At 46.3% G+C, this 23,100-nt stretch overlaps 1 protein-coding gene across 1 annotated transcript in view; it reads left to right on the forward strand.

The window, feature by feature from the left end:
* The window catches only part of WWC3 (WWC family member 3), a 132,667-nt gene extending 116,648 nt beyond the window's left edge, over window positions 1–16,019 (forward strand). The window contains exons 14-23 of the mRNA XM_058291765.2: window positions 517–603; window positions 1,679–1,871; window positions 2,833–3,003; window positions 3,416–3,567; window positions 5,105–5,270; window positions 7,267–7,431; window positions 8,559–8,651; window positions 10,362–10,589; window positions 11,149–11,276; window positions 13,332–16,019. Coding sequence (XP_058147748.1) covers window positions 517–603; window positions 1,679–1,871; window positions 2,833–3,003; window positions 3,416–3,567; window positions 5,105–5,270; window positions 7,267–7,431; window positions 8,559–8,651; window positions 10,362–10,589; window positions 11,149–11,276; window positions 13,332–13,398 — 1,450 coding nt within the window. The 3' untranslated portion in view covers window positions 13,399–16,019. The remainder of the gene's footprint in view (window positions 1–516; window positions 604–1,678; window positions 1,872–2,832; window positions 3,004–3,415; window positions 3,568–5,104; window positions 5,271–7,266; window positions 7,432–8,558; window positions 8,652–10,361; window positions 10,590–11,148; window positions 11,277–13,331) is intronic.
* Window positions 16,020–23,100: the final 7,081 nt, after the last annotated feature.

A 23,100-nucleotide genomic window follows, 5' to 3' on the forward strand; every position in this document is an offset into this window, starting at 1 on the left:
CAGCACAGGCTAACCCGGGGGAGGTTGGCATATGTTTCTGCCAGCACTTGATCCTGTTTGCCACAGCACAGGTAGCCAGGCCGTCCCCCCACTCCAGGTAGGTAGCCGCGCCATTTGTGCCACTGCGCTTTTTGGTTTCTAATTACAGTTTCAGTAAAGGCTGGGGAGGGGAGGATAACATCTGTACTAGTAGGGCAGGATGCTCCTTTCCCAACCCTTCTCTTTTGTTCCCTCTTGTTGTCCTAGTCCAAAGTTCCTCCGCCTCAACCCTCTTGACACTGGGGGGCGGGCTGTCTCGTGCTCTGTAGGATGATGAGCAGCACCCCTGGGCTCCACCCACTATAGGCCAGTAGCAGCACCCTCCCCTGGTTGTGACACTCCAGACTCTCTCCAGATGTGGCCAAGCGCCGCGCGGAGGACCCAGTTGCTGGGTTGAGGGCCATGGGGCTGGCTCTGTCACGGGGATTTAGCCCCACTGGGAATCTGGGGTTTGTGAGTTAGCATTCTCTTGTCCAGGCATGACAGCGGCAGCGAATGTCTCCTGGTGAACGTGCTGCAGCTGAGGAACTTTGCTGGGACGGCCGTGAAGGAAGACTGCAAAATGTAAGCTCCTGTCAGGCAGGGGCCGAGGCATTCTTTTGAGAAATGAAGGAGGGTGGGACACATACAGAGAGAAATGACCCCGTTGTGCTCTCGGGGACATGGCACAGCTCCCTTGTCTGTTCTGCTGGGCAGTTTGGGGAGTGGAAAGACAACTTGGGAACCGAGTTTACCGTAAAACACCAGGCAACATCCATTTGCAGCATAGAGGCTGGTCAGTTTGTACTAGAGTCAAGTGCACTATTTCAGGCAGACGAAGTTGAGGGAGCCAGGCTAGTTAAGCGCTGCACCGAGTCTAATGAGCTACTCATCTTTGGCAGCGCCCGGGCCTCGACTTGTTCCTTCTGGCCCCCGGGATGGCTGTGAGGAGAGGACAAAGGGCTACTCGCTGTGCCTTTGCTCTTGCCATGGGAGTGCTGGCCCTGAGCTCGGTAGCCCTCAGTGGGTGGTGCCAGAGGAGGGCGCTTCCCCGGGGGCGAGCTCACGTGAACCTGTCCGTTCAGGCTCAGGGGGGCCTCCGCTGCCTGAGCCTCCTTTACAAACTAGTGTCCCGAAGACCTCGCGGCAGCCACGCTGCAGCCCTGCTCTCCACTCCCAGCGCTCTCCAGGGTCTGAGCCCCTCGTGTGCCGTTTTCTGGGTGGGGCAGAAACGGCAGGGCCCCCAGCACCGTTGTCACCCTGGTTGGGCCACCAGTCTGAGGGGAGAGGAGAGGCAGGTGCCTGTGGGGCTGTGGAGACAGTGCACCGGGGCCAGGGAAGGAGTAGTTCAGGAGGCGGTTTCCCGCCCAGGAGACAGGAAACAGCCTCTGTTTGCATCCAGCCCAAGTCTTCGTGGCTAACTATACACCGTTCTCTTTGTGATTTTTTTCCCCCAATCGATAAGGGTGCGTCGGTCCCTTTGGACTCTCTCTTAGTTGAGAAAAGAGTTTTTTCCAAAGAACTTGGAATTTCTGCCTTGGGCGTTAAAGAGGGAAAATCCATGCGTGTAGAGCAACTATCTGTGTGGGTCACATACTTCATCATATGGGTCTGTCAGTAAACGTGATCAATGCTCTTTCCTGCCCCCCTCTGTTTCCAGACACATCCGCATCTACTTGCCACCGCTCGACTCCAGCACACCAAACACGTACTGCTCTAAGGCTCTAGATTTCCAAGCCTCGTTGGTATTTAACGAAGTTTTCCGAATCCCGGTGCATTCAAGTGTGTTGACTTTAAAGTCACTTCAGTTATACGTGTGTGCAGTGAATCATCAGCTGCAGGAAGAGCTGTTGGTACGGCCCCCTCCCTCCCTCCTTGCCCTCCTCTTTCCCTCCTTCCTTCCCTCACTGTCTCCCTCCCTCATTTCTTCTCTCTCTTCCTTCACTTTCTTCTGTGGTGGGCTGCTGAGAAATTGTAATAATGTTCAGTGGCCTCTCCACCCGGGAATATAGAGAAGGCTAATAGTACCATTTGTCTAGTCACGTGTTTTCTACTTTATTTTCTCATAGCACTTGCAGAACCCCCATGAGATAGCTTCCGTGTGACTCCCCTTTTCAGTTGAGGGAACTAAGTAGAGTTGACAGATTGAGCAAATAAACACATTCAATATGAATTTCAAATAAACCATGGATAATTTTTAGTATAATTCTGCCCCGTGCAATATCTGGGGCATACTTAGACTAAAAGAAAAGCCATGGTTGTTTATTTGAGATTCAGATTTACCTTGGTGTCCTGTGTTTCATCTGGCCACCTAGAACTGAAGCACCAGGGGACTCGGAAGTTTGGTCCCTGTCCCACACAGCCATGCCACACCCAGGCCGGGGTCTGGAAGCCCAGGTGGTATCTCTCCAAGACTAGCATTCTTTCCACTCAGTCACCACCTTCACAGCTGCGTTAGGGAATGGGGAGTTCAGTTGTTCTTCCTGATTTCAAGACGTGGGAACCAGTGGCTTACCACATGGCAAAGTCCCAGCCTGCCCTGGCACCCCTGGTGTCCCATCTCTATCCACTTCCCTTCCCAGCACTGAGCTCTTTCTGATTGGGCTGAGAAGGAACAAGCCACTTGGGAGCCACCCCATTACCATTCGCCTGTGACCATTTCGTGTTACTGCAACCCTCAGACGGGAATTAAAACTTCTAGATCTTCCCTGGTTAAGTCTGAAAGGTGATAATTTATTAAAAAGGCCTTGGTTGTTCCGGTGAAATCATTCCGTTCCATTTGGGTTTGTTTGTTTGTTTGTTATCCCTGTGCAGGGCATTGCACAGATCAACTTGGCAGACTACGAGAGCTCCAGCGAGATGCAGCTGCGCTGGTATTCCCTGCAGGTCTTCACCAGCTCAGTGCCACAGAGGACGAGGGAGAGCGAGCGAGCAGGAGAGGGCTCCTCCGCGCGCGCCCCCGCACACTCGCTGCCCGGGCAGACGGTACAGCACCCTGGGTGTCAGAGCACCTTACTGCCGCCCCCACGGTGTGGTGCCTGGCTCTTATGGGGGGCAAGCATCCCTAAGGTGCATTCAGTTAGACGGAAAGTCTTAGAATGTAGCGATGAAAAAGTAGACTTGAACTAGCTGGGAGATGAAAAAGCAGAGTTTCCAGGGACATAATCAAAAGGGAACGTATCAGTATATGGCAGTTTCGTGATTACAGTTCTTCAGTGCAAGCGTGTCCATGACCCAGAGAGTCTCGGTGTGGGTTGTTGTTTCATTTGAGCCCTTGGAGCCGTAAGAAAAGGCCACGTTAATATCTTGCTGTGAATGGTCACCACTTTCTGCTTTTGCCACCGTAAGCTGCGGGGTGAGGGCAGTTCCCGGCGACGTCCATTCTCTCCTCATCCAGGACGCGGTGACGGTGCTCTTGGCCAGAACCACAGCCCAGCTGCAGGCGGTGGAGCGAGAGCTGGCGGAGGAGAGGGTCAAACTGGAGTATACCGAGGAGGAGATCCTTGAGATGGAGCGGAAAGAAGATCAGGCCGAGGCAGCATCCGAGAGGTAAGCGCAAGCCGCTCGGTGCCCGTTGCACCAGCATGTGCTTTATTTTTCACAAATCAGTTTTGCTGTGACATATTAACAACACATAAATCCATCCGAAAAGTACAATCAGTATCATCACGTATCTGTGCATCACGTATGTGTCATCACGTATCTGTGCATTCATCACCCCAGTCATTCCCAGAGCATGCTCATTATTCCAATAATAATAATAAACAAAACGCATCCCCTCTCAGTCTCTTAAGCTTCCCCTGCCATACATAGCTGCTGCTCTTTTTCCTTCTCTCCAGTGTATTTGTATTTGTGTATTGTAGGGACAGTCTTACACGTGCAGTATCCCCCGTATCCGTGTCTACATGAGCCTTTACTACCTTTAGCAGCCCCATGTTAGAGCTTTTAGCTTGCCTTCTAGTAAGACACAGGAGCTTAGACTTTCCCTTTCAACCATTGTCCTACCAGAATGCTCTTTAAAAGAGGTGACTGTGGGGATGCTTCTTGGGGACGCGAAGGAGCTTTCCTGGGGGTCGAGGCAGCCGCTGTGTTTGTCGGCCGTGGCCGTGCCCCAGGAGCTCTGCATCCTGTGCCAGTCGAGTCTTCAGGACCGTTTCCCAGAAGTCGGGGTTTTTAACAGCTGGAGCTCTGTGCCCCAGTCTTCCATTTCTGAGTTTCACCTTTTTGTGGAGAATAAGTCTGTTCTTTCTCATGGCAAATGGGACTATGGAGTGGCTGCCCTTGCCAGCGTTGACTAAAATCAGGCCCCTTTCAGTGTTTGGGGGAGCAGCTTTAGTATTGGCATCCCACACAGTTTACCCATCTAAAGTGTCCAGTTCATTGGATTTTAGTATCCGCACAGAAGTCTGCATCTGTCACCCCAAAGAGGAACTCCCTACCCCTCAGGTCATCCCCAAACTCTCCAGCCCCTGGCACCCACTCATCTACTCTGTCCTCAGATCGGCCTCTTCTGGGCACTTCATGTAAATGGGAGCCCCCGATGACCCTTTCCGTCTGACCTTAAGCAGCCTATGGCTGAATCAGTGACTCGGGACAGCCCTGGGCAGTGGGTGGATAACTGCAACGAAAAAGCCTCTTGAGGGCCCCAGTTCCCACCTGCTTTGCCCGCGGGCTTTCCTGGGGCTCTCCCGCCACACTCCTCCATGCAGGGAGCCACACTTCGAGAGCTCTCTGCTCCTTCCCACTACTGCCCCTGCACTTCTTGAGAGGGGGGCAGGGCCTGGCTGAGGGGGGCTGTGTGTGGGCCTGGCAGGAAGCTAGCTGAGGGGCCTCCGGGGAGTTGCCAGGGTTCTGGCAGCTTCAGCGACTGCAGTCGGGTAATAAAGAAAGACCTTTACACACCACCTTGGAGGCTTGGCCCTAGAAAACCCAAGTGTCCTTTTACGTGACGAGAGCGGCAGCCGTCCTCTGTCACTGGCAGCACGGTGGACTTTTGGACACACCCCTGCTCCCGTGTCCTGAGCGCAGCAGTGAGATAAGGCCCTTTGGAGGAATGTTTTGTAAGTTTTGTGACAACCCCTTCTAGGAGCTGGCAAGCCGACTCAGTGGACAGCGGCTGCAGCAACTGCACCCAGGCCAGCCTCCTGTGCCCAGAGCCCTGCTGCGCGGACGTCGAGGCCGTCCAGGGACACCCACTCGCTGGCCAGACGGAGCCATTTGGCCCCGAGCGGCTCCAGCCCCCGCCTCTCAAGGTAAGGGGCAAACGCCCCAGGACTTTACCATCCAGCACTTGGCACTGACCTGGCAGGAGAGGGGCTGTGTCGTCCAGTCCTTTGTTGTGGAACATTAGGAAGTGGGTGGATGAGCTGAACTGCAGGAAGCTGCAGCTGGTAGGCACAAGGAAAGGACCAGAACAGTATGGTTTGCCCACGGGTGCACCCGGTGATGGTGCTGATGGTAAGTTGTGGTAGAAAGGGACAGTGCCATTGGATTTGGGGACAATAGCTAAGGGGGTATTTTAGTGAGATCTGAGAAGATCTGAATGGCCTCATATTGTAAAGTCCTTAAAAACGATCTAGTGTGTAGCACATAAATAGTCGTCAACCTAAAATGAAATGACGAGGAAAGGCAGCCTGAGAAAGGTCGCTCCTTCCTCTCTTCTTATGGCAGCTTGTGACGATCGTCCCCGTCTTCAGGATGAGGGAGGGCCACAAGGTTTCATGGGTCCCAAAGGTTCGGGGTGACGCTAATGACAGCGAAGCCTCCTTTCCCCCTTCCATTTGTGTTGTCTCGGTTGGGCTCGTTGCCATATCTTCGGTGGAGCGCCCCCACATTCCTGGTGACCAATGGCTGAAGAGCCCCGGGAGGTGGCGGACACTGTCTCCGAGCTCTGTTGTAACTTTGTTCTCAAACTTGTTACAACTTAGGAAAATATCTCATGGTGCCCCCTGCCCTCACCCTGAAACACAAACACTGAGCTCGGTCAAGTCTGCAGCCTCAGTAGGTGCCCAAGCTGGCTTGGAGAATGTCATGGTGTGAGGACTTATTTTGGCCTGGGCTGCCAGGAACGTCACTCCCCGTTCTAAGACCTTTAGAAGCCTCGGCCCACGTTGGGCTGAGTGGCCGTGGGAGGCTAGTTCAGTGGTTTTCCTGCCCCTGTTTTTTTTTTTTTTGTCCCCCAACTTTGAATTTCTAAAATCTGTAAGCCAAAGACGAGATTGCTAGAATAATCCAAGGAACACCCGTGTGCCCATCACCTAGCTTGTTTGCCCAGTTAATAATCCTGCCATATGCAGCTCTCTTGCTGGGTATCCTTGTGTACACATGAGGCACGACAGATGCAGCAACCAGCCAAGCCAAGGGAAACCCTGCGCGTGGGGGCGAGGCTGACCGCAGACAGGCTAAGTCAGTAGGATAGGCTTGTGTTTGGGATAGTCTAAAGACCAGTGGAGAAGGCTGGCGGGTCAGCAAGTTTTGCATTTCTAGAAAGGGTGGTCTTGGGAAGCCTCGCCGAGAAGGCACATTTTGAGTGAAGATGCTAAGGGAGAAGGGGGCACAAGGAGGCTCGCGTGCTGGAGCAGGTGAGCGGGGTGGTGTGGGAGTCAAGGACAGAGGCCATGCAGGCCCGTGGCACGCAGGGCACCTGCAGAGCTCTGGCTTTTTCTCAGAGAGGCATGGGAAGCTGGATGGGAAGTGGTGACATGATGTGACTTCATCTTTTGTTTTTAGGAGGTACCAGGGACTGAACCCAGGACCTCGTATGTGGGAAGCAGGCGTTCCACTTCAGCTACGTGCGCTCGCCTGACTTCATTTTTATCAGGAGCCCACTGGGTGCTGCGTCCAGAACACACAGAAGGGGCAGTAAGGGTGGGCCCGGGGAGATGAGCGAGATGCCTGTTGCACCAATCTGGGCAGGAGATGCAGTGCCTTGGAAGAAGGGCTGGTGGCGGGGGATTGCCGCCCCCCTCATTTTGAACCTAGAGCCAGCAGGATCTTGCACAGGATGTGAGCGAACAAGCAGGGCTCACGATGCCTCTGAGATACTTGGCATGAGCAAATGGGAATTGGAGATCCCTGCGAGAGGAGGAGGTGTGGGCAGAACATCCAGAATTCCGTTTTGGACATGTGGAGTGTGAGACGCCTGCGAGCTGTCCGAGTGGAGCTGGCCAGGTGACAGTGGTTGGTGACGATGCTAATCTGTGGCTTGTATTTATAAAAAGTAATGGTAACAAATGACCCACTGTCTAGGTGGATAAGGAGACCAACACAGAAGACCTCTTCCCGGAAGAAGTCGTGAGCCTGCGGAAGGAGAGGGCCGGCCGCCGGCCCCGCGGCGCCCCCTTCGTTCGGAGTAGCACCATCGTTCGCTCGCAGACCTTCTCGCCAGGGGCCCGGAGCCAGTATGTTTGCAGAGTAAGTCGGGATCCCTCTGCCCCCTGTCTGGGAGGTTTCCTACCAGTGAGCGAGCACCAGGAAGTCTGGAAACCCTGGGCGACTAGATCTGAAAGGTCGCCCTGTGGGTGGGCAGCCGGAGAGACTCGGGACCCTGAGGCTGTGGGCTTCTGGCTCACCACGTGTGCATCCGCACCCACTGGTGGTGGCAGGGGGCCTCGGCGGGCCTCAGCCTGGGCCGCCCCTTGCACTCACATCCGTGGGGGCTGCACCTGATACCCATGCCCGGGTCCCACTCCTCAGAACTGTTGGTCGCGAGTGGGGCTGGGCCTCCGAGTCTGAGGAAGCGGCCAGGGGAGTGAATGGTGCAGGCAGGTCGAGAGCCCTGAGTGAGGTGGGAGGGCCACCTGGCGCCCTGCAGTCGTTGGCTTGTAATGGTAGTGGGGTCTCTGCACTACCCCCCCTGCTATATTACCTGAGTATTTCGACTTAACTGACATGGAAAATAAGGGCTCTGGCGTCAGCAGAAATCACATTGATCCTAAGGTGAGAGGCACCACCAAACGAAATACAGGATGGCTTGGCTCTTATAACCGAGGTGATATTTCTTTTTATCTTTTTTTGAAGATCTTTTCCTTTGACTGGCAGGGCGGCAGTTAGTGATGTTGGCTTGTCTTGCTAAAACGAGTGAGGCTCCTCTTGGAAAGCCATTTTCTTCCAGCTCCAGTCAAAGCCGAAATACAGCAAATGAGAATTAATAATAAAAATGACAAGCACCAAGGGCAGTGCTGGCTCTCGGGAGCTTCACACAGAGTATCAGGTCGTGTTGGCATTTATAGGACAGAAATGTTCTCGACCGTGTCCGCCTGGAAACATGGCTTAGTTCCCTGGATGAGGAAGGACCAGACTGGGTTGTTGGTCGATTTAGTTGGTTGGTTTGGGTTTGGTTTGGTTTTTCTTCTAGTTGAAATTCTTGTGTAGATTATGTTTGAACTGAAACTCAGAGATGTGGTAAAAGCCCCAGAAGTCATAAATGTGTGCGAGGACCTGTGAGGAGAAATGAAATCATTCTATTCAGAGTTCACACAGAGAGAATGAATTTTGAATTTTGGGGACACTGTGTTTCTGATTTTGTTCTTTTTGTGCAGCTTTATCGTAGTGACAGTGACAGTTCAACGCTGCCCCGGAAATCCCCCTTTGTCCGTAATACTTTGGAGAGACAGACCCTTCGCTATAAGCAGGTGTGTGCCACGTCAACTGATTTTCCCTTAGAGTTGTTTTTATAAACCTTAAAGGGTAATATTTTAGGCAAGAGTCGAGGAAGTGTTAATTGAAAGGTAATATTTTTTCTGTGTTTGTTTACTTAACATGTGATTTGTGAAACATATGTTATCCAGCATGAATATTTCCTGGGATAGTATAATCCGTACATTTTTAAATACAATAAGTTAATAAGCAAGCAACCTTCTCTATGTAATAGGAATTTCTTTTTTTGACAGGATGGTATGTATAGTTTGGAAATTTTTAGTATTTCAGCATAGTGTTCTTCTACATAGATTCTATGGTTTTCATATTCTTTAAACCAAGTTTTCCCCCCACCTCACACCAGTATATGAAGTGCTGCTATTAGTTTGGAAGCTGGTGTGTGGTTCCCTCTTTCCCAGGGAAGTATCCTTTTAAACAGTATTTAAAAACAAAAAAAAAGGAAGCCCAGATTTCCACAGGGTAATTCCTTAGAGTCGCTGCTCCTTGAGAATTATAAGTACATAATTCAGCTACGTGAGTGTTTCTCAACAGCAACACAATCGACATTTTGAGCTGTACAGTTCTTTGTGGGGGGGACTGTCCTGTGCATTATAGAGTGTTTGGCAGCACCCCTGGCCCCTGCCCACTTCATGCCAGTAGCACTGCCACCCAGTTGTGACAACCAGAAATGCCTCCAGACACTGCCAAGTGACCCCTCAGGGGCAAAATCGGCCCAGGTTGAGAACTGTTGAACTACCATGAATTCAGCAGTGCCTTTAAATGAATTTGTATTTATTATAGTGCAACATATATTTCCATTTAAGGTGTGTGTGTGTGTGTGTGTAAGGCATACTATTATTCTGACATGTTCATGGATTTGTGGTTTTGTTGCAGTAACTGCCACCCCCAGCGAGGGGTGTGTTTCCCATTGTATGGGAACTACTACTCTAAATGCCACATATTGAAGTCCTTTCTTACAACTTGTGGGAACTCTGCACATCTGCTTACCTGAGGCTTATATTGGGAGGAAAGTTTTTTACAGCTTGTGTGTGTGTGTATGTTTGTATAATTTTTTAAATCAAAAAGGCACTCATATGGTCTCTGGCCTGCTTCTCCCACCCACATACAGTGAATTGTGCAGATCTTTGCATATCAGTACATTTTTTCAACTTTTTACAGTGGCTATATTTTTTGCTTGCCTTGTAATTTATATATATTTCATCAGTTCCCTGTTGCTGTGTATTTAACTTTTCCCCATCATAAACCTTAATAGGACAATTTTTGCACATCTATAGTTGAGTCTTCCACATGCAAGTCAAAAGTAAAATTCTAGAACCATAGAAAGTATGCATTTTATGTTTTTAATACATCTTTTCAAAAAGCGCTTCAGAAAAATTGTACCCATTTTTGATGCTGCCAGCCCATTCAAGGTAATCTGTTTCTCCACCCTTTGCATGTCTGTCACCATTCAAGAAAACTGGTTACTGTCACTCACCTTGATATTGAACTGGAGATTTGAATTGTTCTTGCCAAAGTCTTTATTTTTAACATGGGACCATGCTTAGATACTGTTCCTATAACTGTGTTTCACCTTTCTATTGTGAAAGAACCTTCTAGAAGGCCAGAGCTTGCCAGCAGTGTTGCATTGCAGTGAGCGCGCCTGTGTGCCTGTGTGGGGCATGTGCTCACAGCTGTGTCTCCTGCAGTCCTGTAGGTCTTCCCTGGCCAAGCTCATGGCCCGCACCTCCCTCGACCTGGAGCTGGATCTCCAGGCGTCCAGGACGCGGCAGAGGCAGCTGAACGAGGAGATATGCACCCTTCGAGAACTGAGGCAGCGGCTAGAAGATGCCCAGCTCCGAGGCCAGACCGACCTCCCCCACTGGGTGCTTCGGGATGAGCGATTCCGAAATCTGCTGAAGGAAGCAGAGAGGCAGGTGAGTGGGGGTGAGCTGTTCCAGGGTTCCAGTGCCATCAAGGTCAAGACCCCCTTCTCCAGTTGTACTTGGGTTCTGAAGTAAGCATCTCAGAGAAACCCCTGGTCATTTAACCCACCCGAGCATGTATCTTGAGGGCCTCGGTTTTCACCCTCCGTGGTCCAGGAGGCCCGGGGAGAAGGGGCCGCTGTGTGTGATGGCAGCCCCAAGTAAATTGAGCCTTTGGGGCTGCGCGGTGGGGGCTGGAGGGAAGGCGCAAAGGGCACAGGGGCCAGAGCCCGTGAGCCCCGGCTTCGGGCCCTCCTGTGGGATCCCCATGTCCCCTCCTGGTGGTGAGAATGTTCCAGGTCCCTGCAAGCTGAGGCCTGACCACAGCACAGCCGAGGGTCTCCTGTGAAGGAAAACCCGGGTGAGAGAGTCGATAAGGCAGGACTTTCTCCCCTCGGCGTGCCCACTAACTGGCTAGTTCTTTCCTGGTCCCTAAAGATGGGCGTGCATTCATTCACTCTTCCTGTTAAAAAAAAAATTAAGTTGTGTTAATCACATGTTGCCATTCCAGACAAGACAGACCAGACTTGACCCCCATCAAGAACAGACAGCTGAGAAGATGCTGAAGAAAGCCTCCAAAGAAATCTACCAGCTGCGTGGACAAAACCACAAGGAGCCCATCCAAGTGCAGACCTTTAGGTGGGCAAAAGGCGGAAACTGGCGTTCGGCCTCACCGTCCCGAGTCGCATTTACTGCTCTACCTTCATTATTATAAACAGGAAAGGAAATTCGTTTTTTTTTTTTTTTTACAAAACCACAGGAAGTTGAGGACATGAATCGACTGTAACCTATACCCCACTACTATTAGCATTTTGATGTTTTCTTCTGATCATTTTCTGTGCACTATTTTTCTACAGTTTCTTCCTTTCTTCCTTTCCTCCTTCCTTCCTTTCCATTCTTTCCTTTCTTTTTTTTTTTTAGAAAGCCTCGGGGGCTTGAACCTAGGGCTTTGAACATAGGAAGCAGGTGCTCAGCCACTGAGCTACATCTGCTCCTCTTAACATTTCCCCCTTTTTTTTTTTTTTTGGAGGTACTGGGGATTGAACCTGGGACCTCATATATGGGAAGCAGGCACTCAACCACTGAGCTACATCCACATCCCATAGTAGCTATCTAGAAGCTATAATTTACTTAACAGCTCTAGTTTATATCATGTTGCTGCTTTCCAAATGTCTGCTATTGAAAACAACACGATGATTTATGTTGTATAAGTGCCACCTTTCCCTTTTAAAATGAACTTTTTTTATTTTTATTTTTTTAAAGATACATAAATCATACAAAATGTTACATTAAAAAATATAAGAGGTTCCCATATACCCCACTCCCCACACCCCACACTGCTCCCACGTCAACAACTTCTTTCATTAGTGTGGTACCTTCATTGCATTTTAGGAGTACAGTTTGGAGCATTGCCACATGGCATGGATTATAGTTTACATTGTAGTTGACACTTTCCCCCAGTCCATTCAGTGGGTTATGGCAGGATATATAATGTCCAGCATCTGTCCCTGCAATATCATTCAGGACAACTCCAAGTCCCCAAAATGCCCCCATATCACACCTCTTCCTGCCTCTCCCTGCCCTCAGCAACTCCGGTAGCCACTGTCTTCACATCAATGCTATGATTTCTTACATTCTAGAGTCACAATAGTTCTATAATAGAATACCAGTAAGTCCACTCTAATCCATATTTTACTCCTCCACCCTGAGGACCCTGGGATGGCGATGTCCACTCCACGTCTAAAGCATAATCTATATGCAGAAAAGTGTGCATGTCATATCTATATAGTTAATGAATTGTCACAAACTGAATACCTCAAGAATCAAAACATGAGCACCCCAGGTTCCCCATGTGAAAGTAACTTCTCTTGAAATCTAGTAGCAATGCTTGGTTTTGTCCGTTTGTTTTTTATAGAAGGTGCTTTGCATAGCAACTCTTTTGTGCTTGACTTGAAAAAAAAACAAAACATAAAACTAACCATGTTAAAGCGAACAGTTCAGCGGTGTTGAGTGCGTGCTCAGTGTTGGGCAGCCACCACCCTTATCTAGTTCCAAAGCATTTTGGATACCCCGCACTCATGAAGCAGTCTCCCCTTTCTGCACCAGCCCTGGCCCCTGACAGCCACCCATCTGCTGCTTTTCTGTGGCCTTACCCCCTTAGATGTTTCATTTAAGTGGAACTGTTCAGTGAGTGGTCTTTTGTCTCTGGCTTCTCGCACTTGGCGTGATGTTTACCCGATTCATCCACATTCTAGCCTGGATCAGGACTCCATTCCGTTTGTGGCTCAATAGTATGTGCCTGACTCGTAGCTTTCCTTTTGTGTGCCCTTGATTTTCACAGCCCCAACGTAAACTAGCTTACAGTGCTCTAACTGCCTTCCTTTACTTACGCCTGTGAGCTCCTTTGTTCAGAGTTCTTCATTTATCCATTCATTTATGGACCAAACAAGCAGCCCTGAGTGCCCACGCCATGCCAGGCCTTCTTCTAGGCACTGGAGATCAACAAGTCCCCTTGCTCCGGGGCCATTGTAGCTCAGAGTGGCACTTGGAGACTCTGCAGAGGAGCAGGTGTTGTGGAGATTTCAGTCCCATTGGCTCCATGAGTGAGCAATGCCACAGTGGATATGAGATCTCAACGCGGCCTTGCAGTGTCTTTAGATCATCTTCTAACCTGTGATTCTTTCCTGCCCCAAGGGAGAAGATGGCCTTTTTTACAAGACCAAGGAGCAACATACCTGCCCTGCCAGCTGACAATGTTTGATGTACTGCATTGTACACATGAAGTATTTATCTGCCTGTTATATTTTCATTAAGTTCTTAGACTAGCTAAATTTATCTTTAAAATGTTTGTGCAAAGCTAATAATATACACCTTTTGTAAAAAACAAAAACAAAAACAAAAACAAAGCACATATATCTATACATATATATTTTATAATAGCGACGGCAACAGGGCTTGGTTTTTCCTTGTTGTGAAATTGGCATCTCTGAAAACAGGTTATTTTATAAAAGATCAACTATCATGTTAAGAATGTACAGTTTTTATGCTGTTTTATTTGACTTAAAGGCTGGAAGACAGAAACGAAGTGAGTTCAGGCAAATTCACTATATTGTAATTTATTTATAGTACCTTTTTTTTTCCTTGAAGGAAAATACTGACTTTAAGATGTATTTTAAGACTGAAAATTTTGTTCTTCAGTGTGCATCATGCAGTAGAATGGGACTTTGGGGCCGGTTTCGTTTCTGACACCTGAAATGAAAACATGAGGTGCTCAGTCTGTCACTCATCTATCAGTTTCTCAGATAGGCATTTATCATGTATATTGTCTGCCTTCACGCTCTGCGCATAATGTTCAAATAGCTGCAGTGTTGGCATTGCCACCCTAATGCCATGGATGCCTGGCACAGCTCAGCCTCATCTTTGTACTGCGTGCTAAGAGCTTTTCGCTCCTGCATTGTCATATCATGCATCTTTGTGTGCTCACTGTGAGTCAGGGGTGCTGGTGGAACTCCTCCTGTATACCAGTTTTTCACGAAGGAAAGGGAAAGGGAACTGGGAATGTGCATTTTCAGGGAAGCCAGTGGTGAGTCTGGCTACGACAACCTTTGAAAATGCTGTTCTGTGGAGGGAAGGACATGTGGGTAACTAGAATCACCCTACGAGTCACGTACAGTATTGTATTGATTGAAATCAGAATGCCCCCTCCCATACTGGCGTCTGCTCAATATTTCTCCAGAAATGTTACAATTAGCTCATAAGGACAAAAAATTTTTAAATTAACAAAAATATACCATTATTCTTTTGAAATGCCAAATGATCTAAATATTTTGCCTAATATATATTTATTATCTATGACCTGCACTCTCCTTTATGAGGCCTTACGTGAGAAGACGAGGTGGAGCTCATGAAATGGAAAAGAAAGCAGAACTCTCTCTTCCTTTCTATTTCTTCTCCTCCTTTGGAAATGCCCCTTTGAATCAGGGTCCCTCGCTTCTCATGAGTCTGTAATCTGCCCCCCCTTGTGTAGCCAGCCTTCCTTTTTACATTTATTATAAATGAATTTTGTAAAAGCATTTCATTGACACACGACCTGCCACGGACAATGGAATTTGTCAGTGGTGGTGAGCCAGAGCTCTTTCTGCTTCTCACAGTTGGCCTCTCTCGCTAGGTACTTCTTACTCTAGTCTCACTTTGCTTGCATCTATTTTTTGGTCAATTTCTTTGTACATATACCCACAACAGAGGTGGAGACCAACTCACCAAGCATCTGTCCTCACCAGAACCACCAGGCAGCAGGCAGCCTTGCTGAGCAGGTGAACACAGCGGCAGGCACTCTCTCTCCACCCAGCTGCTGAAGCTTCAGACACCCACAAGGAAATGCCTGTCGCTGGACTCTGGAGTCTGCAGGGGGCTGAGCCTTCTGGCTCACATGCATGGCTCACACGAGGAGTGCCGGGTTCCCAGGAGGTATGGCCTGGGCACGTCTTTATAGCTGATGCCGCACATAGCTCTCTCTACTTTTCTGCCCACCCACATTAAGGAATGATGGGGGAAAACCCACTGTGCCAATACTGAAAGCCCCCAAGCAAGTGTTTTTAAATGAATGTCACTGCCCCAGGTTCTATAGATATCTGTGGGCATGCCCCACCCCCCCCACCTGAAGAGTTTTTCAAGTTTTTAATTCCCACCTTTCTCCCATGAAAAACAAGTGCCACCCCTCTTCAGTGTCAGTCCGGCACATTCTTGTTTCCGCTCTCTCCTCATGTTTGCTTTGCAACTGAACGGGACCACGATAAGAAAAGGGAATCCAGACAAATAAAGGTGGCAGAGCTCATCGATTCTGTGCCACCTGCGGATGGCCCCCCACGGCCGCTTTCCATCTGTGCCATTGGGCCGGCGGGCACGAAGCGCCAGACTTGGCTGCTCGCTCGCGGCTGGATTTTGCAACTTCCGACTAGTTAAGACAGCCATCCTGCCACCTGCCCCCCCCAGAATGTCTCACACAGAAGAGTGAAGCCCTAGCAGCTAAGGGTGGGGGTTGTTCATCCTGTGTCTAAATTTGTTCATGTACTGTGTGCTTTCTGCTGAAGGTAACTGCCGTGTTTTACCTGCAAATTCTAGTCAGAAAACAATCTGTATTCTGCCATCAAGGTTCCTTAAAACAGGACTATGAGTAAAAGGGAATTTGGTTTTCACTTCCTCCCATCATTGAATTGTCAAGCTTTGGTCAATAATTGCAGAAATAAGTTTTCTTCTGTTGTGGGAATAAATTATAATCAGTATTCATCTCTTTGTTTTGTCACTGTTCTCTCAAATTGTGTCATTTGTATTGTTTGTATTGTTTGAAAGTATCTCTTCTATAAAATTAATCTGCCTTAAGAACAGAGTGGAAATACGTGCTTTTTTTTCAATTTTAATCATGGTGATGTATAAGTATATAATAATATTGGTATTATTATGTAATATAAAAATAGCAGTATAAAAATAGAATACAGGCATACCTTGGAGAGACTGCAGGTTCAGTTCCAGACTGCCACGGTAAAGCAACTATCACAATAAAGCAAGTCACATGAATGTTTTACCTTCCCAGTGCATATAAAATTTATAGTTACACTATATTTTCTATTAAGTGTGCAAGAGTGTTATGTCTAAAAAACAATGTACATACCTTAATTAAAATATGACACAGAGACACCTGTTAAGCACATGCTGTTAGAAAAAATGACACCAATAGACTTTGCTTGACACAAGGTTGCCTCAAACTTTCGATTTGTAAAAAATGCAGTATCTGCAAAGTGCAATAGAAGAAAGTGTATCTGTCGTAAAACGAAGCCCATACAGCCCCCACTCGGCTTCAGCTTGGATCGGGCACGGCCAGTCTTGTTTTGTCTACACTTCCATCCACTTCTCGTATTTCCACTTACTGGAAATTTTGGTCTCTATTTTTGTAACAGCTTTCTTAATATCTAATTCATACAGTGTGCAATTTACCCTCTTAAAGTTTACAATTCAATGGTTTTTTCGTATATTTAGTATATTTGCAACAACTATCACCACAATCAATTTTGGGACATTTTCATTATACGTCCGCAAAAGAACCTCCAAAACCTTTAGCAATTATCCCGTTCCGCCATTCCCCTGAGCCCCTGGCCACGACTGGCCAGCTTTCTCTCTCTCTGGATTGTGTCTTCTGGACAGTTCATAGGGAAGGAACCATACGTTTGTGGTCTTTTATGACTGGCTTCTGTCACTTAATGCAGTGGTATCAAGGCTCGTCATCCATTCTGTAGCCTGTGTCAGTATCTGAATAATAGTCCGTTGTATGGATAGACCCAGTTTTAGTTAATTAACTCTTCACCGGGGGCAGACATTCGGGTTGTTCCCATTTCTTGCTGTTAGGAATAATGCTGCACTGGACACTGTGACATACAGGTTTTTGCATGAACGTAGGCATTTTGGTTCTCTTGGGTATGTACCTAGGATTGGAATTGTCATATGGTAACTCAGTACTTTACCATTTGAGGAACTGCCGGTTATTTTGGATTTTTATGGATTATTATTTTAAATTTAATTTTTAAAAATAATGGTGTAAAATACTGACCTGGTTCCAAAGGCAGATAGACAAATCATGCAAGATAGAGTCAAAGGAGTCTAGTTTTTCTCCTTGCCCCTTTACCATATTCCTTTCATCTCCTTACAGGGAACAATTTTAAAAATGTTTTTTTCCTTGAAGTGTTTACTTTTCAGTATAAGGAGAAATGAGTTTATATAAGTGTGTATACAAATATATGCACATGGGAATATATATACACAAATACACATTTATATTGGTATTTGCTCTCCTTTCTTGGATAAATGATATCACACAAACACCCTTTTCATCATTTAACAAATATATCCCAGAGCCTGCCACACAGTAGTATAGATAGATACACTTCATTCCTTGTTAACCTTTGTAACAAGCGGATGAACCACAGGTTATGCAACCAGCTTCTGGTTGTTTCTAGTCTGCTATTAAAACTAATTCAGAAGGATTGTGGGAAGATGGAGTAGGACTTAGTGCCTCCACCACAACAACTGTTAAACTGGCAGGAACTGTCTGAATCAACTACTTTGGCACTCCAGAGTCTGGCGGAGCACTGTGCAGCCTCCAGGGAAGAACGGGAGGAGAAAGCTGGTAAGGTGCTGTAACGACCGGCGAATTTCACTCTCCCTGCAGCTGCTACCGTGGCCCGGGCCCCAGCCGTGCAGCGTGCACTCTGTGAGGGTGAGAGACTCGACCCTGGCGCCTGGTGCCCCTTACTGGTGCCCGAGTGGCATATAAAGACCTCGCTCCCCAAGAATGAGGGTGTGCATTCTGAGAGCTTATAACTGCTTTTTTTTTTTTAATGAAAAAATTTTTTTCTCTCTTTTTTAAAGATACATAGATCACACAAAATGTTACATTAAAAAATATAAGCGGGGGAAGTGGCTGTGGCTCCATTAGGTGGGCTCCCGTCTACCATATGGGAGGCCCTGGGTTCGTGTTCCGGGGCCTCCTGGTGAAGGCAGGCTCACCCACATGCCGCGGAGTGCTGCCCAGCCTGCCAGCACTGCGGAGAGCCAACTCAGCAAGGTGATGCAACAAAAAGAGACAAGCAAAAACAAAAAACAGAAGAATGCACAGCAAATGGACACAGAAAGCAGACAACAAACAAGGCCCGGGGTGGGGGATGGATGGAAATAAATAAAAAATACACAGAAGGACACACAGGTGAATGGACACAGCAGACAGCAAGCAAAAAGCTGCAAGGGAGGGGGGATTTAAAAAAATATATATATATATAAGAGATTCCCATATACACCACTCCTCACCCCCCCACACTCCTCCCACACCAACAACCTCTTTCATCAGTGTGGCACATTCATTGCATTTGATGACTACGTTTTGGAGCACTGCTGCACTGCATGGATTATAGCTTACGTTGTCGTTTACACTCTCGCCAGTCCAATCAGTGGGTTATGGCAGGATATATAATGTCCTGCATCTGTCCCTGCAATATCATTCAGGACAACTCCAAGTCCCAAAAATGCCCCCACATCACACCTCTTCTTCCCTCTCCCTGCCTTCAGCAACTCCCGTGGGACTGTCTCCACATCAATGATACAGTTTCTTCTATCACTAGAGTCACAATATTTCTATAGTAGAATACCAGTAAGAACATTCGAATTCATATTTTATTCCTCCATTCTGCAGACCCTGGAATGGCGACATCCACTCCACCTCTAAATCAAGAAGGGACTTAGATCCCACATGGCTGATGGATGGGATTCTCCTGCTTGCAGTTGTAGATGCTCAGTTCCCTGGTGTGGAGGCTGATCATCCTCACCTCCCTGTTAGCTGACCTGGGAAAGTCCAATGAGCTGGAGAGTAGGTGTTGCAACTCTGCTGAGGCTCAGGGCCCAGCTGTGTAACTGCTTTTGATGAGCTGTTTCAGATCACTGGGGTGCCCAGCTCTGAAGGTGGCTATTGATTGTTCCAACCCGGCCCAAGCAACAGTGACAGAGAAGCCTTAAGGACCGTACCCCTCCTTAAAACTACAAAAAGTGGTTAGAAGGCTGCATTGACTGGGCAGGTGCTGAATGAAGAAAGCACAACCTCAGAGAGCCACAGGAGAAGCTCCTGGCCGCTCCCGCCCTCCCCAGGCCTGCCTGGAGCCAGCTGTCGCTTGCTTGGTGCAACCCTGGCCTACTTCCAGTTGGGAAACACTGACCTGGGAAACTCCTCCCCATCTTAACACCACCTCCCTAGAATTTGCCTTCCAGACAAATGCAGCCGTGTAAGAAACATTAAGCCCTACCTTAGCCTGGGGTGGAGCACTTTGCACAGGGAGAAAGTCTGTTTCTTGGGGAGGAGGAGGGGCATTCAGATTCCTGTAATTCCCAAGGTCATCAGCAAGCATACGTCCAGGACAAGACACAGGCCCAGAAAAGACAGCAGGACCCTGCACTTTGCATTCACTGTGGGCTGACTTTGTTAGGAGGGCTAAATGCTGAAGGAGAACACTCACACTTCCTGATCTTGAAAGTTACTACAAAGCCACAGTAATCAAAACAACATGGTATTGGCACAAGGACAGACATGTAGACAAATGGAATCAAATGGAGAGTTCAGCAATAAACCCTCACATTTATGGCCAATTGATCCTTTTAAAAATAAATCGATTTTATTGGTACATATTAATAAAGCATACAATCCTTCCAAAGTGTACACTCAATGATATCTGGTATAATCACACAGTTGTGCATTCATCACTTCAATCATTATTAGAGCATTTTCATTATTTCAATAATAATAAACAGACAAACTAGTAAATCAGAAAATTCCTCACCTCTCAAATTCTGTTCCCCTGCTGAACATAACTGCTATTTCTGGCTCTTCCTGCACAATTATTTATTTATTCAACAGTTTTACTGAGATATATTCACATACCATACAATCTATCCAAACTGTAATCCATGGCTTTTAGTATAATCACAATGTTCTGCTTTCATCACCACAAAAAATTTTAGAAACATTTCAGTACTCCATAAAAAAAAAAACACCCCTTAGCATGCCTTCCCCAGCCCTACTTAACCACTAATCTAATTCATCTTTATAAATTGATTTATATTTACATTTTATATAAATGGAATCATACAGTATGTCACACAATATATTTAGTTCATAGTAGCACAATCACACAGTATTTGTCTTTGTGTGTCTGGCTTGCTTCACTCAACATAATGTCTTCTGGGTTCATCCATGTTGTCATATGCTTCAAGACTTCATTTCATCTTACAGCTGCGTAATATTCCATATGTGTATACACTGCAATATGTTTATCCATTCATCCCTGATGGATACTTGGGTTGTTTCCATCTTTTGGCAACCATGAATAATGCCACTATGTACATCGGTGTGAAGTTGGCTGTTCATGTCACTGCTGTCAGTTCTGGTTATATACTCAGTAGTGATATTGCAGTGTCATGGAAAATCTATATTCAACTTCTTTAGGAAGTGCCAAACAGTCCTCCACAGTGACTGTATCATTCTACGTTCCCACCAACAGGAAATAAGTGTTCCTATCTCCCTACATCCTCTCCAACACTTGTAGTTCTCTTTTTAATAGTGGCCATTCTAATAGGTGTGAAATGATATCTCATTGTAGCTTTGATTTGCATTTCTCTAATTGCTAGTGATAATGAACATTTTTTCATGTGTTTTTTCACCATTTGTATTTCTTCTTTGGGCAAATTTCTATTTGGGTCTTTTGCCCATTTTTAAATGTCTTTTTATTATTGAGTTGTAGCATATCTTTATATATCATGGATAGTAAACCCTTATTGGACAAGTGATTTCCAAATATTCTCTCCCATTGAGTCGGCGACCTTTTTACCTATTGGACAAAGTCCTTTGATGTGCAAAAGTGTTTAATTCTAAGGAGGTCCCATTTATCAATTTTTCTTTTGTTGCTTATGCTTTGGGTGTAAGATCCAAGAAAACACCACCTACCACAAGATCTTTAAGATGTTTCCTTGCATTTCCTTCTAGTAGTTTATAGTCCTGGCTTTTATATTTAGGTCTTTGGTCCATTTTAAGTTGATTTTTATATAAGGAGTGAGAGAGGAGGCCTTTCTGCCAACTCTGCCAGCACCATTTGTTGAAGAGACTATTTTGTCTCATTAACATGGACTTGGTAGGTTGTCAAAACCAGTTGACTTTAGAGGTGAGGATTTATTTCTGGACTCTTAATTCTATGCCATAGATGGATAGATCAGTGTGTCTATCTTTATGCAAATACCATACAGTTTTGACCACTGTAGCTTTGTAATATGTTTCATTGTCAGACAGAGAAGGTTCTTCCACATTGCTAGTCTTTTTTAGAAGATTTTGGCTATTTGGGTGCACTTTTCCTAACAAATGAATTTGGTAATTGCCTTTTAAAATTTTGATTGTTATTGCATTGAATCTAGAAATCAGTTTGGGTAGGTTTGACATCTCCACAATAATTAGTCTTCCAATCCATGAACATGGGACATCTATTCATTTGTGTAGGTCATTGTTGATTTCTTTTAGCATTGTTTTGTAGTTTTCTGCATAGAGGTCCTATACTTCTTTGTTCAATTTCTAGGTAGTTGAGTCATTTTGTTGCTATTGTAAATGGAATTTCCCCCCTGATTTCCTCCTCAGAATATTCCATACTAGTGTACAAAAACATTACTGATTTTTGCATGTTGATCTTGTATCCTGCCGCTTTGCTGAACTCATTTATTAACTCAAGTAGCTTTGTTGTGTGTACTTCAGAATTTTCTAAGTATAGGATCATGTCATCCATGTTATCTTTTCCTATTTGGATGCCTTTAATTTTTTTCCTTTTCTAGTTGCTCTAGCTAGAATGTCTAGTATGATATTGAATAACAATAGTGACAGTGGGCATCCTTGTCTTGTTCCTGATCTTAGAGGGCAAGCTTTCAACCTTTCCCCATTGAGTACAAGGTTGTCTGTGGGATTTTCATATATGCCTTTTATCAGATTGAGGAATTTTCCTTCTATTCCTATCTTTTGAAGTGTTTTTTATCAAAAAAGGATGGTGTTTTTTCTCGAATGCCTTTTCTGCATCAATTGAGATGATCATGTGTTTTTTCTTTTCAATTTGTTAATGTGGTGTATTACACTGATTGATTTTCTTATGTTGAACCAGCCTTGCATATCAGGAATAAATTCCACTTGGTCCTGATGTATAAGCCTTTTGATATGTGCTGGAGATTTGGACCCGAAGGGTATCAGGAATGAAAGAAAGAGAAAAAGAGAATGAAACAAAGAAAGAAAGAGAGAAAAAGAAAGGAAGAACGAGAGAGCTGTGATCAGGGGGTCTGTGAGTAGAGACTCATCAGACGACTTTATTGTTTACAAGGGGCTCTCTATATACCCCAGTCTACGTGACCACAAGCAGGAACATGTAGCCTATGTGACAACAAGCAGGAACACATAGCCTACGTGACATCAAGCAGGAACATGCAGTTAACTATCAGCATTACCCATAGTCTAAGGAATTTTAAAAAATCTTACCTCGTGGTACAAAGTCTAAGTGTTCTATTCACTACAAAAGGTGTATGCTCATCTTTTCTTTCAGCTTTTAACAGCTTCATCCCATTTGCCGGGAACTCTTAATTACTGCATTCCTTAGGTTGCAAGCGTAGCCATGGAGACAGCACATCTCTCCTTGTAAGGCCACTGTGCCTCAGTTTCCAAGAATATGCTGTTGGATTCTATTTGCAAATATTTTGTTGAGAATTTTTGCATCTATATTCATTAGAAAGATTGGTCTGTAATTTTCTTTTCTTGTAGTATCTTTATCTGGCTTTGATATTAGGGTGATGTTGGCTTCATAAAATGTGTTGGGTAATTTTCCCTCTTCTTCAATTTTTTGGAGATGTTTAA

Source organism: Dasypus novemcinctus, chromosome X (genome assembly GCF_030445035.2).
Source record: "Dasypus novemcinctus isolate mDasNov1 chromosome X, mDasNov1.1.hap2, whole genome shotgun sequence".
In the NCBI taxonomy this organism is placed as follows: Eukaryota; Metazoa; Chordata; class Mammalia; order Cingulata; family Dasypodidae; genus Dasypus; species Dasypus novemcinctus.